Consider the following 14,942-nt stretch of genomic DNA (forward strand, 5'->3'; position numbering starts at 1 on the left):
TGTTTACTTAGTTTACTTTCAAGTTTATAGCTTAATATTACTACTAGAACACATGTATGTGTCGGATCTAAGATCTTGATGTAACTTTGGTTCATCAACCTTCATATAACCCTTAAATGAGTTGTGCTACATATCTTAGACATACACTAGTGTCATGATGGTCAAAACTTGGTAAATATGATGCAAACACATCAACGAGTTGTACACTTGAAGCTATAGGCATCAAGGATGAGAACCGTGATGAGCATCAAGCACCAAGAACCCACCGGAACACTTTGCCTGCTGTTTTCTGGGTCTGATTAATAACCTGGGCTACTAGAAAAGTTGATTTCCAGTTATTTCGGTTCGAGTATATTATTTTCCGTTTAGGCCTCGTCTTAATCCGAGTTACGGTTTAGGATTTATGGCCTTCCGAATGTCACTACACCCTTTTAATGTTGTGCTGAAATTTCTGACCTACTCGCACTTAAACCATCGCCACGGTCAAACGAAGACGAGTTTGGTTCTGGGAAATGGTCAGAAACTAGGGGACTTATATACGGAGTCATGGCCACTAGTCCCACCTCATTTCAGTTTGTATAGAGGTCGTGGCGGCCGAACGAAGTCAGCCTTTGTTTTGAACTCTATTCTTGATTGAAACTTACTTTGCACTTTTTGATTAATGATGAATGATGATGATACTTAAGACCTAATTTACATACTTTTAAACCTTTGGGAATGATTTACTGACTTAGTAACTTTTGACTTAGGTTGAGGACCCTTCGGACCAACTACTTGCTTACTTATCTCGTACCGACTTTACTACTTTTCACTGTGAGTTATAGCATTGCTTTTTACTTTAACTATTTTGGGAACTGAGAATACATGCGCTTTTTACATTTTACATACTAGGCACGAGTACTTAAACTTTATATATTTGTGGGTTATACAATGGCATAAACTTTCCCCTTAGCTCGGTAACGTTTAGTCATTGGTCTTTGAACCGGTGAACGCGGATCTTAGATATGGATCCACAGGGTTTGACATCCCCACTCGGGCTAGTCACGCTAGCATTTAACGGGTGTTTAATACTTCATAAACATACGCACTCGCTAAGTGTACTTTTAGGGGGTGATATCTACGTTAAGTTAGTTACCAAGTGTCCACGGTTAAACATATACTTTATCATACTGATTTGAATTACTGATTTAAACTGCTGGTTGAAGCACTGAAATCTCGTGGCCTACATTACATTACTGATTACAAACAAACTATAGCTCACCAACATTCGTGTTGACTTTTTAAGCATGTATTTTTCAGGTGCTTAGACGTTGTTGCTTCCGTTGTTAGACTTGCTGTCTTGGTGTTACAGACTTGCTGTGTTAGACTTCTGTTGCATTACTTAGAGATGTCTCAATCATGGAACTTTTATTTTGCATTCGTAACTTACGTTATTTTCAAACAATGGCTTTGTAACGACCTTTGGGTCACGTACTTATGTTTATGCTTCTATTCATAGGAAGTACGTCATCTTTTGTAAAACGCTATATTTTCATGAATGCTAAACTGGTTTTCAAATAGCATATAGTGTTTGACCTTGTAATGATCCTGTTGTTGGTGATCCGTACACGATGGTTTTGCACGGGGCGTCACAGCAATCGTGAGTCCTTACCCACCAGAATTCTCGCGAATGCAAGATATCGTTCGAGGGTATCTTCCAGTTGCGAACTCCATTTTCCCTATCGCGATTTCTGTCCATGTCAACCTCGCGATTGCGACCTTGAGGCTCACGGTCGAGAGTCTTTCTGTCCCTTCGTTTTTGTTTAAGCTTCTTCACTCCAACAATTTCCCACTTAAAGGAGACTTAAATAAAATCTAATTTTCGTCAACCCAACACATCAACAAACTAACCAAGATTGTTCTACCACCATTCATACCGCCAAAACGCCATTTGGAACACGTACACTCAACACATACGTCGGAAGAGTGGACTTTCGATACAAGGTCTTCAAAACTTCTTGTTAGATTCAGACTATCATATCTCTATCTCTCTAAGGTCATCTTCTCTAATTAATTCATGAGAAGACCGGTTGAGGCAATGCAAAACCTCAACTTGTCCGTCACTAGCATATCTGCGAGATTCTTCGAACCAAGGATTTTCTTCAATATTAAAGTACCATTCTTTATATGTTGTCGAATAAAGTGATACCTTAACTTGATGTGTTTCGTACTACTCTGAAACATCAGATTCTTCCCAAGATGAACTGCACTTTGATTATCACAATACAAAACGCAATAGTCTTGTCTTTTGCCTAACTCACCCAAGAAGTTCTACAACCAAACAAGTTCTTTAAAAGCTTCAGCAATAGCCATGTATTCGCTTTCGTAGTTGATAAAGTGACACTCCTTTGTATTTGAGACATCCAACTAATCGCCATCTTCCCTATTGTGAAAACCTAACTCGTAGTGCTTTTCCCCAAATCACATCCACCAAAATTAGCATCCGCATAACCTCAAAGTATGATATTGTTTTTAGAAAATCACAATCCCATATTAGAAGTACCTTCCAAGTAACGAAGCAATCATTTGACCGCTTCCCAATGCTCTTTTCCCGGATTAAACATATAACGGCTTAAAACTCCTACCGAATGAGCAATATCCATTCTCGTACAAATCATGGGATACATAGCACTACTCACGACCGATGCATACGGAACCTTTTCTATCTTTGCCTTGTCTTCTTCCATTTTAGATTATTGACTTTTCAATAACCTTATCACGCTACCCAAAGGCATAGAACGAGCCTTTGAATCCTCCATGTTAAACCTCTCTACCACTTTCTCAATATATATGGATTGAAACAAGTATAGAGTATACTTCACACGATCACACATAATACTCATACCAAGTATTTTCCTAGAACGACCAAAGTCTTTCATCTCAAACTCATGGGAATGTAATCTCTTCAAGTTGTTGATTTTGGACATGTTAGAACCCGCAAGTAACATATCATCAACATATAACAATAAGATAATATAAGAAGACTTGAATTTCTTCAAGTAGCAACAATGATCCGCTTCACATCTTGAGAAATCAATCTTCTTCATAAAATTATCAAACTTCAAATACCATTGTCGAGGTGCTTGCTTCAATCCATACAACTTCTTATTTAGCTTAAAATACACTTTTTTTTACCGTTTACCTCAAAGCCCTCGGGTTTCTTCATATAGATCTATTCATTAAGATCTCCGTGTAAGAATGAGGTCTTCATATCTAAATATTCTGAATGTAAGTATTCGGATGCAACTATAGAAAGTACCAACCGAATAGTAGTCATTTTAACTACCCTAAAAATATCTTGTTGTAATCAACTCCTTCCTTTTGTTGAAAGCCTTTGACAACCAACCTAGCCTTGTACCTTTTCTTTCCATCCAACTCCTTCTTGATCCGATACACTCATTTATTTTTCAACGTCCTTTTATCATGAGGTAATTTTTCTAGTGACCAAATTTCATTTTTCTCAAGTGACCCCATCTCTTCTTTCATGGCAAGCTTCCATTGTATGGATTCTTTTGATTGTCTCGCCTCAGAGTAACTCTCGGGTTCACCATTCTCGGTATAGATCAAGTAGTATTTTGATGAAAAATACCTAGGATTACGCTTGGGCACTCTAGTAGAGCATCTTAGTGTAGTGATCGTTCCTTATTTGCCACGATTATTTATGTTTAACTATGCAAAATTAACTATGTGTGAGTGAAAAATGAGATACTTTGATGAGGTTTTATGTTTTACAGGTAAGAAAGACGTTGGTGCGAAATATGGTACAAAACGGCGAGTTAAAGTGGATTTTTGACAAGATTTAGGAGTTTGAAGAATGATAAGAAAATTTGTACAGGCGTAAAATACGCCTATTTTGGCGTAAATTACGCCATGACTCAGATATGTGCAGAACAGGAGGGTTATTTTAGGCGTAAAAATACGCCAGGAAAATTTACATGGGCATAAATTATGCCAGAAGTGGCGTAAATTATGCCAGGCCAAAATTCTGGATGCCGGGAAATAAGAAAATTAGCTTTTTAATCAAGTTTTCTAACCCCTATTTAAGGAGAGCTCTAGGGTTACGAAACCAACTTTTTTCCCATCAGTTTTGGCAGCAGAAAACATTCCCCAACACCTAAAAACACCATCTAATCACCATTACTCAAGGAATCAAGTCAAGATCAAGGTGCTATTCATCATGCAATCTTCAAGAAATTCATTGATTATCATCACCACTATGCTTGGCTAGTTTTCTAATCTTTATCCTTTCCATGAACAATTAAACATGTATGATTTTATGAAAGATTATGTGATTTGTGATGTTTAATACTTTTGGATTATGATGTTATGAATCAAGTTGATTGTTGATTAATGCAAGTTCTATATTTTGTTATTGCAAGTTAAATTATTGTGATTTAACAGCGTGTTCTTGATCCAACTTAGTGTTAATTAGATTAGGGATAAAGACACTTTGTCTAAATTACATAGTTTAATCCCAAGATAATCGAATTAATGAACTCAAGAAGTCTTGTCTATGAGATTTGATCAACAGTTGATAAACGTAATGCTTGTGTGAATGAATACATGTGAAATTGGGATTGTGAAAGGGTAAAGGCTTAATTTTCATTGTTTACATTTCAATCTTTTCAACTGCACTTTACTTTAAGTAGTGATTAATCCAAGTAGTCTTTAGTTAAACCAATAACTCAATCTGGAAATTGCTTGCTTGTTAACCATAACTTCCCGTGGAACGAATCCTACTAACCCTAGCTAAGTTAGAGTAATTAGGCTATTTTTGATCGACCCTTCGTCATCGATTAAATTTTGGCGCAGCTGCCGGGGAGGTGTGCGCTTGATTTGCAAGCTTTTATTTTATTGCTTTTGTGTTAATCAGAAAAACCATAAAAATTATAAAACCCATAAAATCCAAAAATAGTGTTTTGTTTATTTTTTGTTTTTGTCAGTTTTACGCTCGGTGTTCTTATTTTTGTTGAAGTGCAGGTTAGTGTATGCAAACTCCGAGTTCGAGAGATCAAAATCTTAAGCCTTTAGACCCGAAAATCGAGAAATCTGCAAAAGCTAATCGAAAAGCTACAAGAATCTTAAAGGGTTTGACAGTGGCTTCAGCATCCACGCAACCACAGTTAGAGACACATCCGATTGTTCCACCGAACTCTCCTAAATCAGAGTCTGACACTGAAGAGGAAGTTTTTGATCAACGAGACGAGATGGCCGAACGACCAAGAGGAGTAGACACCTACTACCACCGGGTGATTTTGAAGATCATTCACCCATTGTTTATCCTGCACCGGCAGGAGGAAACAACCGACGATTTGAGGTCCGACCTCAACTCATTTTGATTTTGCCAACCTACCGAGTTATGGCTAATGAGGAGCCATATGAACACATCACTGAATTTAATGGGATATGTGCTACTAATCAGGTAAACGGTTTCATTGATGATGAGGTACGTCTTCGATTATTTCCTTATTCACTTAAGGATAAGGCAAAAAGATGGTTTCTCTCCTTGCCAGCCCGGAGTATTAATACTTGGGCGGAAATGAAAAAATGATTTTTAGAAGAATTTTACCCCATAAGTAAAACTTCAGACATGCGTACGCAAATAAAATCTTTTAAACAATTACCAGGTGAATTATTTCATGAAGCGTATGAACGTCTGAAGGAGTTACTTAGGGCATGTCCACACCATGAGATAGCCAAGTGGGAATTGGTTAAAGTTTTCTATGATAGTTTAGATTCCCAAAACAGGAAGTTTCTTTTAGCGGCTAGTGGTGGGGCATTCTTAACTCGGTCTAGTGATGATGAATGGACGTTCTTCGAACAGTTAAGTAAGGGTTCAAAAACTCAAGCTTTGGTTGATCGTAAACAACCTAGTACCTCCCGAGTGAATCATGTTTTCAATTCGGGTGGTTCATCTAGGAACTTAGAGCAGGAATTTGATGATTTGAAAATGCTTATATTTAATAACCCAAACCAGGGTCTTGCTTGTAATGTTTCGCAGGTTCAGGAAGTATGTGAGATCTGTGGAGATCCTTCTCACTTTTCATATGGATGTAGAAATGGGATTCCGCCGGTAAATCAGCACATAGTGAAAGAACAAGTTAACGGGGTTCAGGGACGGAGATATGATCCATACTCCAACACGTATAATCCGGGTTGGAGAAATCATCCTAATTTCAGTTGGAGCAATAACAACGTTCTGAATGCTAACCAAGGCAACCAACTTAGACCACAAGACAACTTTCAAAACCAGGGTAACTTTCAGAACCAAGGCAACTACCAAAGAGACTATCAAAATCCTTATCCAAACAACCGAAACCAAAACCAAAACAATTACCAAAACCAAGGCCAAAACCCAAACCAAAATCAAAACAGTACTTCAACCAATCAACCATCTAGCGCGAATGCTAAGATGGATGCGTTCATCTCCGAAATGCGAAAAATGATAGAAGTGCAAAATAAGTCGATTGGTGCATTGGCTAAGGAGATCAGTAATGTAGCGGAAAGTAAGGGAAATAGGGAACCAAGTACAATTCCAAGCTACACGGTTCTAAATCCAAATCATAAGGATCAAGAAAAAGGGCATAGCGTTAACATGGTAGGTACCTTGAGAAGCGGAAAGAAGTATGACAATAAGGTTGGTGAAAAAGAGGTAGTACAACAAGAGTCAAGTAAGTCTCCTATTGTTCTTGATGAGGAAGAGGTAAGTGAAAATGATAACCATGGGAGGGGGTGAAAAAGACCGAACCAATCGTTAATGAGACTGGGAAAGCGGAGACGAAATCAAAAACCATCCCATTTCCCAAGGCTTTAGAGTCCCCAAACCAATTCTCTTATGGGAAAAAGGGACCACAACCAGAGCACATGTGGGAAATGTTTAAATAGGTTAAGATAAATTTACCCCTCCTCGATGCTATTAGGGAAGTCCCGTCTTATGCTAAATTTTTAAAGGACCTTTGCACTCAAAAGAGGAAGCAAAGGGCGACTTTACCCAAAAAGGTGGAGCTAACCGAGCACCTAAGTGCGGTTATTTCGGGTACACTTCCACCTAAGTTTAAGGACCCAGGGACCCCGTTGATAGCTGTGACTGTAGGAAACGTGAATGTGAAAAAGGCGTTATTGGACCTAGGAGCTAGCATTAATATTTTACCTTTTTGTCTAGTTGACCGATTTGAATTGGGTTTAATGAAAAGAACTGACATAATTCAACTAGCGGACCAGTCAATCAAAACACCTAGGGGATATTAGAAGATGTGATAGTAAAGGTGGAAGATTTCTATTACCCAGTTGATTTTGTTGTTGTGGACATTGAACCTAGGAATAGAGATGCCCAACCCACTATAATCTTGGGACGCCCGTTTTTGGCCACCATTAATGCTCACATTAATTGTCGAACGGGTGCTATGGACATATCTTTCGGGAATCGCAAGATGAGAATTAATATCTTTAATTCTCTTCATACACCGGATGTCCATGAATGCTATCGGATAGATGTGATTGATGAATTAGTGGAAAAACATACCTCTCACCTAATAACCAACGACCCAGTAGAAATATTTTTCTTAGGTAACGAAGAGGATGTTGAGTGTGAAGAGGTCAAGGCAGTAGAACTAGCAGTAGCAAGTACAATGGATGCTAGGTTGCCACCATGGACTCATAAATATGAGCCATTACCTAAATCCATTTATACTAATACGAGACCTTCAATAGAGTCACCACCGACTCTTGAGTTAAAACCCTTACCTTCTCATTTGAAGTATGCATTTTTAGGTACTGACGGCACTTTGCCAGTTATTATTGCTTCATATTTGACAGGTGTGCAGGAAAAAGCTTTGATGGAAGTGCTTCATAAGTACAAGGCTGCAGTAGGGTGGACGATAGATGATTTGAAAGGGATAAGTCCCTCAGTGTGTATGCATAGGATAGTTACAGATCCGGAGGTTAAACCTGCTCATGATACGTAACGCAGGTTAAACCCGAATATGCAGGAAGTTGTAAAGAAGGAAGTTCTCAAGTGGTTAGATGCAGGGATTATTTTCCCTATTTTAGATAGTCAGTGGGTAAGCCCCACACAAACAGTGCCAAAGAAAGCTGGGATAACGGTAATGGAAACAGAGGAAGGTGAAAAGATCACAACCCGTCCCGTGATGGGTTGGCGGGTATGTATTGACTACAGGAAGTTGAATGCTGCAACTTCAAAGGATCACTTTCCCTTGCCTTTTATTGATCAAATCATCGAAAAGTTGTCAGGTCAAAAATTTTATTGTTTCTTAGATGGGTATTCGGGATATAATCAAATACCTATTCACCCTAATGACCAAGAAAAAACGACTTTTACTTGTCCTTATCGAACTTATGCCTTTAGACGAATGCCTTTTGGTTTATGTAATGCACCTACTACTTTTTAAAGGTGTATGATGAGTATTTTCTCAGAGTTAATAGGCGAGTCTTTAGAAATTTTCATGGATGATTTTTCAATATTTGGCAAATCTTTTGAGTCGTGTTTGAGTATGTTGGAAAAAGTTTTAAAGAGGTGTACCGAGACTAACCTTGTCCTTAGTTGGGAAAAGAGCCACTTTATGGTAAGGGAAGGGGTGGTTTTGGGACACATTGTGTCGGAACGGGGATTCGAAGTTGATAGGGCAAAAGTGCAACTTATTTCCACATTACCTCCACCAACCAATGTTAAGGGGGTAAGATCGTTTTTGGGACATGCAAGATTCTATCGTAGGTTTATCAAAGATTTTAGCGTTATTTCTAAACCATTGTGTAATTTGTTATTAAAAGACGCACCTTTTGACTTTGATGACCAATGTAGGGAGGCCTTTAACACCCTTAAGCGTAAGTTGACCGAAGCACCCATTTTGCAATCACCCGATTGGACCAAACCATTTGAAATTATGTGCGACGCTAGTGATTTTGCGGCTGGGGCTGTTTTGGGTTAAAGAGTTGATAGGAAACCGGTTGTTATCTATTATGCTAGTAAAACGTTCTCGGATGCCCAAATAAATTATACCATAACCGAGAAGGAATTATTAGCAGTCGTGTTTGCCTTAGACAAATTTAGATCATACTTGTCGGGGTCTAAGGTAGTTGTCTTTTCGGACCATAGTGCCCTAAGGCACTTGCTTGATAAGAAAGATTCTAAGCCTAGATTGATTAGGTGGATCTTATTGCTACAAGAGTTTGATTTGGAAATAAGGGATAAAAAGGGTATTGAGAATGTGGTAGCTGACCATTTATCTAGGATACCCCCGCCACCGTTTGACCCTGCTAAACCAATCTAGGAAAAATTCCCAGACGAATGTTTGTTTAGTGTTGTGCAGGTACCTTGGTTCGCGCATATCGTTAATTATTTGGTGACTAACAAGATACCGGAGCAGTGGAACAAGCACAAGAGGGATTACTTTTTATCGCAGGTTAAGCATTATATTTGGGAGGACCCGATTCTTTACCGAATTGGACCCGACCAAATCATAAGAAGATGTGTGGCGGAAGATGAACATAAGGACATTCTAGCTCATTGTCATACTTTTGCATGTGGAGGACATTACGGAGTCAAGAAAACCGGGTACAAAGTACTCGACTCAGGTTTCTTTTGACCTACTATTTTTAAAGACGCGTGTGAGTATGTAAAAAATTGTGGTAGGTGTCAAAGGATGGGGGGAATCTATAAGCGTAATGAAATGCCCATGAACCCAATTTTGGTTTGTGAAATCTTTGATGTTTGGGGCATAGATTTTATGGGACCCTTTCCACCTTCTTTTGGGTTTGAGTATATACTAGTAGCCGTAGATTATGTCTCCAAGTGGGTGGAGGCTGAGGCTACTCGGACCAATGACCACAAAGTTGTCCTAAAGTTTGTTAAGAAAAATATTTTTTGTCGTCATGGTGTACCTAAGGCCATAATTAGTGATGGGGGTTCGCACTTTAAGAACTCACATTTTGCTAAACTTTTAAGGGATTATGGGGTAAATCACCGAATTGCTACGCCTTACCATCCCCAAACAAGTGGGCAACTGGAAGTATCTAATAGGGAATTAAAAAGGATTTTAGAAAAAACCGTAAATCTTAATCGCAAAGATTGGTCTTTAAGACTAGACGATGCGCTTTGGGCTTACCGGACAGCTTATAAAACCCCTATTGGTACTTTACCTTATCAACTTGTTTATGGGAAGGCATGTCACTTACCTGTTGAAATTGAGCATCGTGCAAAGTGGGCTATTAAACAGGTGAACATGAACATGGAAGAGGCAGGAAAAGCAAGAAAGTTAGACCTATCGGTGCTGGATGAGTTGAGACGCGATGCTTATGAAAATTCAAAAATTTACAAAGAGAAGACGAAAGCGTTTCACGATAAACAAATCGTTAGGCGGATGTTTGAAGTGGGGCAAAGTGTAGTGACCCGAACTTTTCCATGTTTATATATATTAATTGAGATTGATATTTACATGATTAAATGTTTCCAACATGTTAAGTAATCAAACTTGTTAAGACTTGATTAATTGAAATAGGTTTCATATAGACAATTGACCACCCAAGTTGACCGGTGATTCACGAACGTTAAAACTTGTAAAAACTATATGATGACATATATATGGATATATATATAGTTAACATGATACTATGATAAGTAAACATATCATTAAGTATATTAACAATGAACTACATATGTAAAAACAAGACTACTAACTTAATGATTTTTTAAACGAGACATATATGTAACGATTATCGTTGTAAAGACATTTAATGGATATATATCATATTAAGAGATATTCATACATGATAATATCATGATAATATAATAATTTAAAATCTCATTTGATATTATAAACATTGGGTTAACAACATTTAACAAGATCGTTAACCTAAAGGTTTCAAAACAACACTTACATGTAACGACTAACGATGACTTAACGACTCAGTTAAAATGTATATACATGTAGTGTTTTAATATGTATTTATACACTTTTTAAAGACTTCAATACACTTATAAAAATACTTCTACTTAACAAAAATGCTTACAATTACATCCTCGTTCAGTTTCATCAACAATTCTACTCGTATGCACCCGTATTCGTACTCGTACAATACACAACTTTTAGATGTATGTACTATTGGTCTATACACTCCAATGATCAGCTCTTAGCAGCCCATGTGAGTCACCTAACACATGTGGGAACCATCATTTGACAACTAGCATGAAATATCTCATAAAATTACAAAAATATGAGTAATCATTCATGACTTATTTACATGAAAACAAAATTACATATCCTTTATATCTAATCCATACACCAACGACCAAAAACACCTACAAACACTTTAATTCTTCAATTTTCTTCATCTAATTGATCTCTCTCAAGTTCTATCTTCAAGTTCTAAGTGTTCTTCATATATTTTACAAGTTCTAGTTACATAAAATCAAGAATACTTTCAAGTTTGCTAGCTCACTTCCAATCTTGTAAGGTGATCATCCAACCTCAATAAATCTTTGTTTCTTACAGTAGGTTATCATTCTTATACAAGGTAATAATCATATTCAAACTTTGGTTCAATTTCTATAACTATAACAATCTTATTTCAAGTGATGATCTTACTTGAACTTGTTTTCGTGTCATGATTCTGCTTCAAGAACTTCGAGCCATCCAAGGATCCGTTGAAGCTAGATCTATTTTTCTCTTTTCCAGTAGGTTTATCCAAGGAACTTAAGGTAGTAATGATGTTCATAACATCATTCGATTCATACATATAAAGCTATCTTATTCGAAGGTTTAAACTTGTAATCACTAGAACATAGTTTAGTTAATTCTAAACTTGTTCGCAAACAAAAGTTAATCCTTCTAACTTGACTTTTAAAATCAACTAAACACATGTTCTATATCTATATGATATGTTAACTTAATGATTTAAAACCTGGAAACACGAAAAACATCGTAAAACCGGATTTACGCCGTCGTAGTAACACCGCGGGCTGTTTTGGGTTAGTTAATTAAAAACTATGATAAACTTTGATTTAAAAGTTGTTATTCTGAGAAAATGATTTTTACTATGAACATGAAACTATATCCAAAAATTATGGTTAAACTCAAAGTGGAAGTATGTTTTCTAAAATGGTCATCTAGAAGTCGTTCTTTCGACTTAAATGACTACCTTTACAAAAACGACTTGTAACTTATTTTTCCGAATATAAACCTATACTTTTTCTGTTTAGATTCATAAAATAGAGTTCAATATGAAACCATAGCAATTTGATTCACTCAAAACGGATTTAAAATGAAGAAGTTATGGGTAAAACAAGATTGGATAATTTTTCTCATTTTAGCTACGTGAAAATTGGTAACAAATCTATTCCAACCATAACTTAATCAATTTGTATTGTATATTATGTAATCTTGAGATACCATAGACACGTATACAATGTTTCGACCTATCATGTCGACACATCTATATATATTTCGGAACAACCATAGACACTCTATATGTGAATGTTGGAGTTAGCTATACAGGGTTGAGGTTGATTCCAAAATATATATAGTTTGAGTTGTGATCAATACTGAGATACGTATACACTGGGTCGTGGATTGATTCAAGATAATATTTATCGATTTATTTCTGTACATCTAACTGTGGACAACTAGTTGTAGGTTACAAACGAGGACAGCTGACTTAATAAATTTAAAACATCAAAATATATTAAAAGTGTTGTAAATATATTTTAAACATACTTTGATATATATGTATATATTGTTATAGGTTCGTGAATCAACCAGTGGCCAAGTCTTACTTCCCGACGAAGTAAAAATCTGTGAAAGTGAGTTATAGTCCCACTTTTAAAATCTAATATTTTTGGGATGAGAATACATGCAGGTTTTATAAATGATTTACAAAATAGACACAAGTACGTGAAACTACATTCTATGGTTGAATTATCGAAATCGAATATGCCTCTTTTTATTAAGTCTGGTAATCTAAGAATTAGGGAACAGACACCCTAATTGACGCGAATCCTAAAGATAGATCTATTGGGCTTAACAAACCCCATCCAAAGTACCGGATGCTTTAGTACTTCGAAATTTATATCATATCCGAAGGGTGTCCCGGAATGATGGGGATATTCTTACATATATATGCATCTTGTTAATTTCGGTTACCAGGTGTTCACCATATGAATGATTTTTATCTCTATGTATTTGATGTGTATTAAAATATGAAATCTTGTGGTCTATTGTTACGATTTGATATATATAGGTTAAACCTATAACTCACCAACATTTTTGTTGACGTTTAAAGCATGTTTATTCTCAGGTGAATACTAAGAGCTTCCGCTGTTGCATACTAAAATAAGGACAAGATTTGGAGTCCATATTTGTATGATATTATGTAAAAACTGCATTCAAGAAACTGATTTCGATGTAACATATTTGTATTGTAAACCATTATGTAATGGTCGTGTGTAAACAGGATATTTTAGATTATCATTATTTGATAATCTACGTAAAGCTTTTTAAACCTTTATTTATGAAATAAAGGTTATGGTTTGTTTTAAAAATGAATGCAGTCTTTGAAAAACGTCTCATATAGAGGTCAAAACCTCGCAACGAAATCAATTAATATGGAACGTTTTTAATCAATAAGAACGGGACATTTCAGTTGGTATCCGAGCGTTGGTCTTAGAGAACCAGAATTTTGCATTAGTGTGTCTTATCGAGTTTGTTAGGATGCATTAGTGAGTCTGGACTTCGACCGTGTTTACTTGAAAAATGATTGCTTAACAAATTTTGTTGGAAACTATATATTTTTAACATGTGAATATTATGTGATATATTAATCTCTTAACGCGTTTGATATTATGTGATAGATGTCTACCTCTAGAACAAGTCCCATTGACTCACCTAATAATAATGAAGAGTCAAATGTAAATTGGAATGATTCGTGGACTGATTCACAAATTCCCGAAGAGGAACCGGAAGAAGAGTCGGAACCGGAAAAAGAATCAGAACCGGAAGAGGAGGAACCGGATGAAGAAATAGAACCGGTGGGGGAAATAATAAAACGGTTAAGTAAAAGAAAATCCTCAACCAACCGACCAAGGTTAATTATAGTCAATGGTGTTTCCGCCAAGGAAGCAAAATATTGGGAGGATTACCAATTCTCCGATGAATCGGATTCCGACGAGAATTCCGATGATGTTATAGAAATTACCCCAACTAAATTTAAAAAGGCAAAAGAAAATAATAAGGGAAAGGGCATAAAAATAGAGAAATCTAATTCCAACCCCGATGAACTTTATATGTATCGTCAACCCCCGAAGTCCTTAAGTTGTAACAATGACCCGGGAACCTCTAAACCACCCGGTTTTTCTAAACCAATGTGGATAACGACGGCTCGTATTAGGGGAACATCATATATCTCTAGAAACTTGGCAAAACGAACCAAAACCGAAGAAGAAGAAACGAGCGAGTCGGAATAAGATAGTTATATTCGTGTGGTGTAATATATGTAATATAGTGTGCTTATGCTTTATGATATATGTAAAAATTGCTTGTATTAATAAGTATTTTTTTTATGAATCTAACTCTTGTCTATTTTACAGTTTAAAAACACAAAATGGATAGACAACCCAATATTTTAAGAGACCTACCCGAAGATATGATTGATGAAATCTTGTCTAGAGTCGGTCAGAATTCCTCGGCACAACTATTTAAGGCGAGATCAGTTTGTAAGACATTCGAAGAACGTTCCAAGAATGTCTTGGTTTATAAGAGACTTTCGTTTGAAAGATGGGGGATATCACATTGGGAAACCCATAAGTTACGATGTGTTTACTTTGACGCATATATTGCGGGGAACCCAAATGCTATTTTACGCAACGGGTTAAGAAATTATTTTGACTCAATATA

General features: G+C 36.6%; 1 protein-coding gene across 1 annotated transcript; it reads left to right on the forward strand.

Moving 5' to 3' along the window:
• The first annotated feature begins 3,739 nt into the window (after positions 1-3,739).
• Positions 3,740-8,003, forward strand: LOC139859525 (uncharacterized). The gene is made up of 5 exons (XM_071848305.1): positions 3,740-3,773; positions 5,667-5,923; positions 6,041-6,742; positions 6,925-7,259; positions 7,358-8,003. The coding sequence occupies exons 1-5, from the start codon at positions 3,740-3,742 to the stop codon at positions 8,001-8,003; spliced, it is 1,974 nt and encodes a 657-aa protein (XP_071704406.1).
• The last annotated feature ends 6,939 nt before the right edge of the window (positions 8,004-14,942 follow it).

This window comes from Rutidosis leptorrhynchoides, chromosome 7 (assembly GCF_046630445.1).
Source record: "Rutidosis leptorrhynchoides isolate AG116_Rl617_1_P2 chromosome 7, CSIRO_AGI_Rlap_v1, whole genome shotgun sequence".
In the NCBI taxonomy this organism is placed as follows: Eukaryota; Viridiplantae; Streptophyta; class Magnoliopsida; order Asterales; family Asteraceae; genus Rutidosis; species Rutidosis leptorrhynchoides.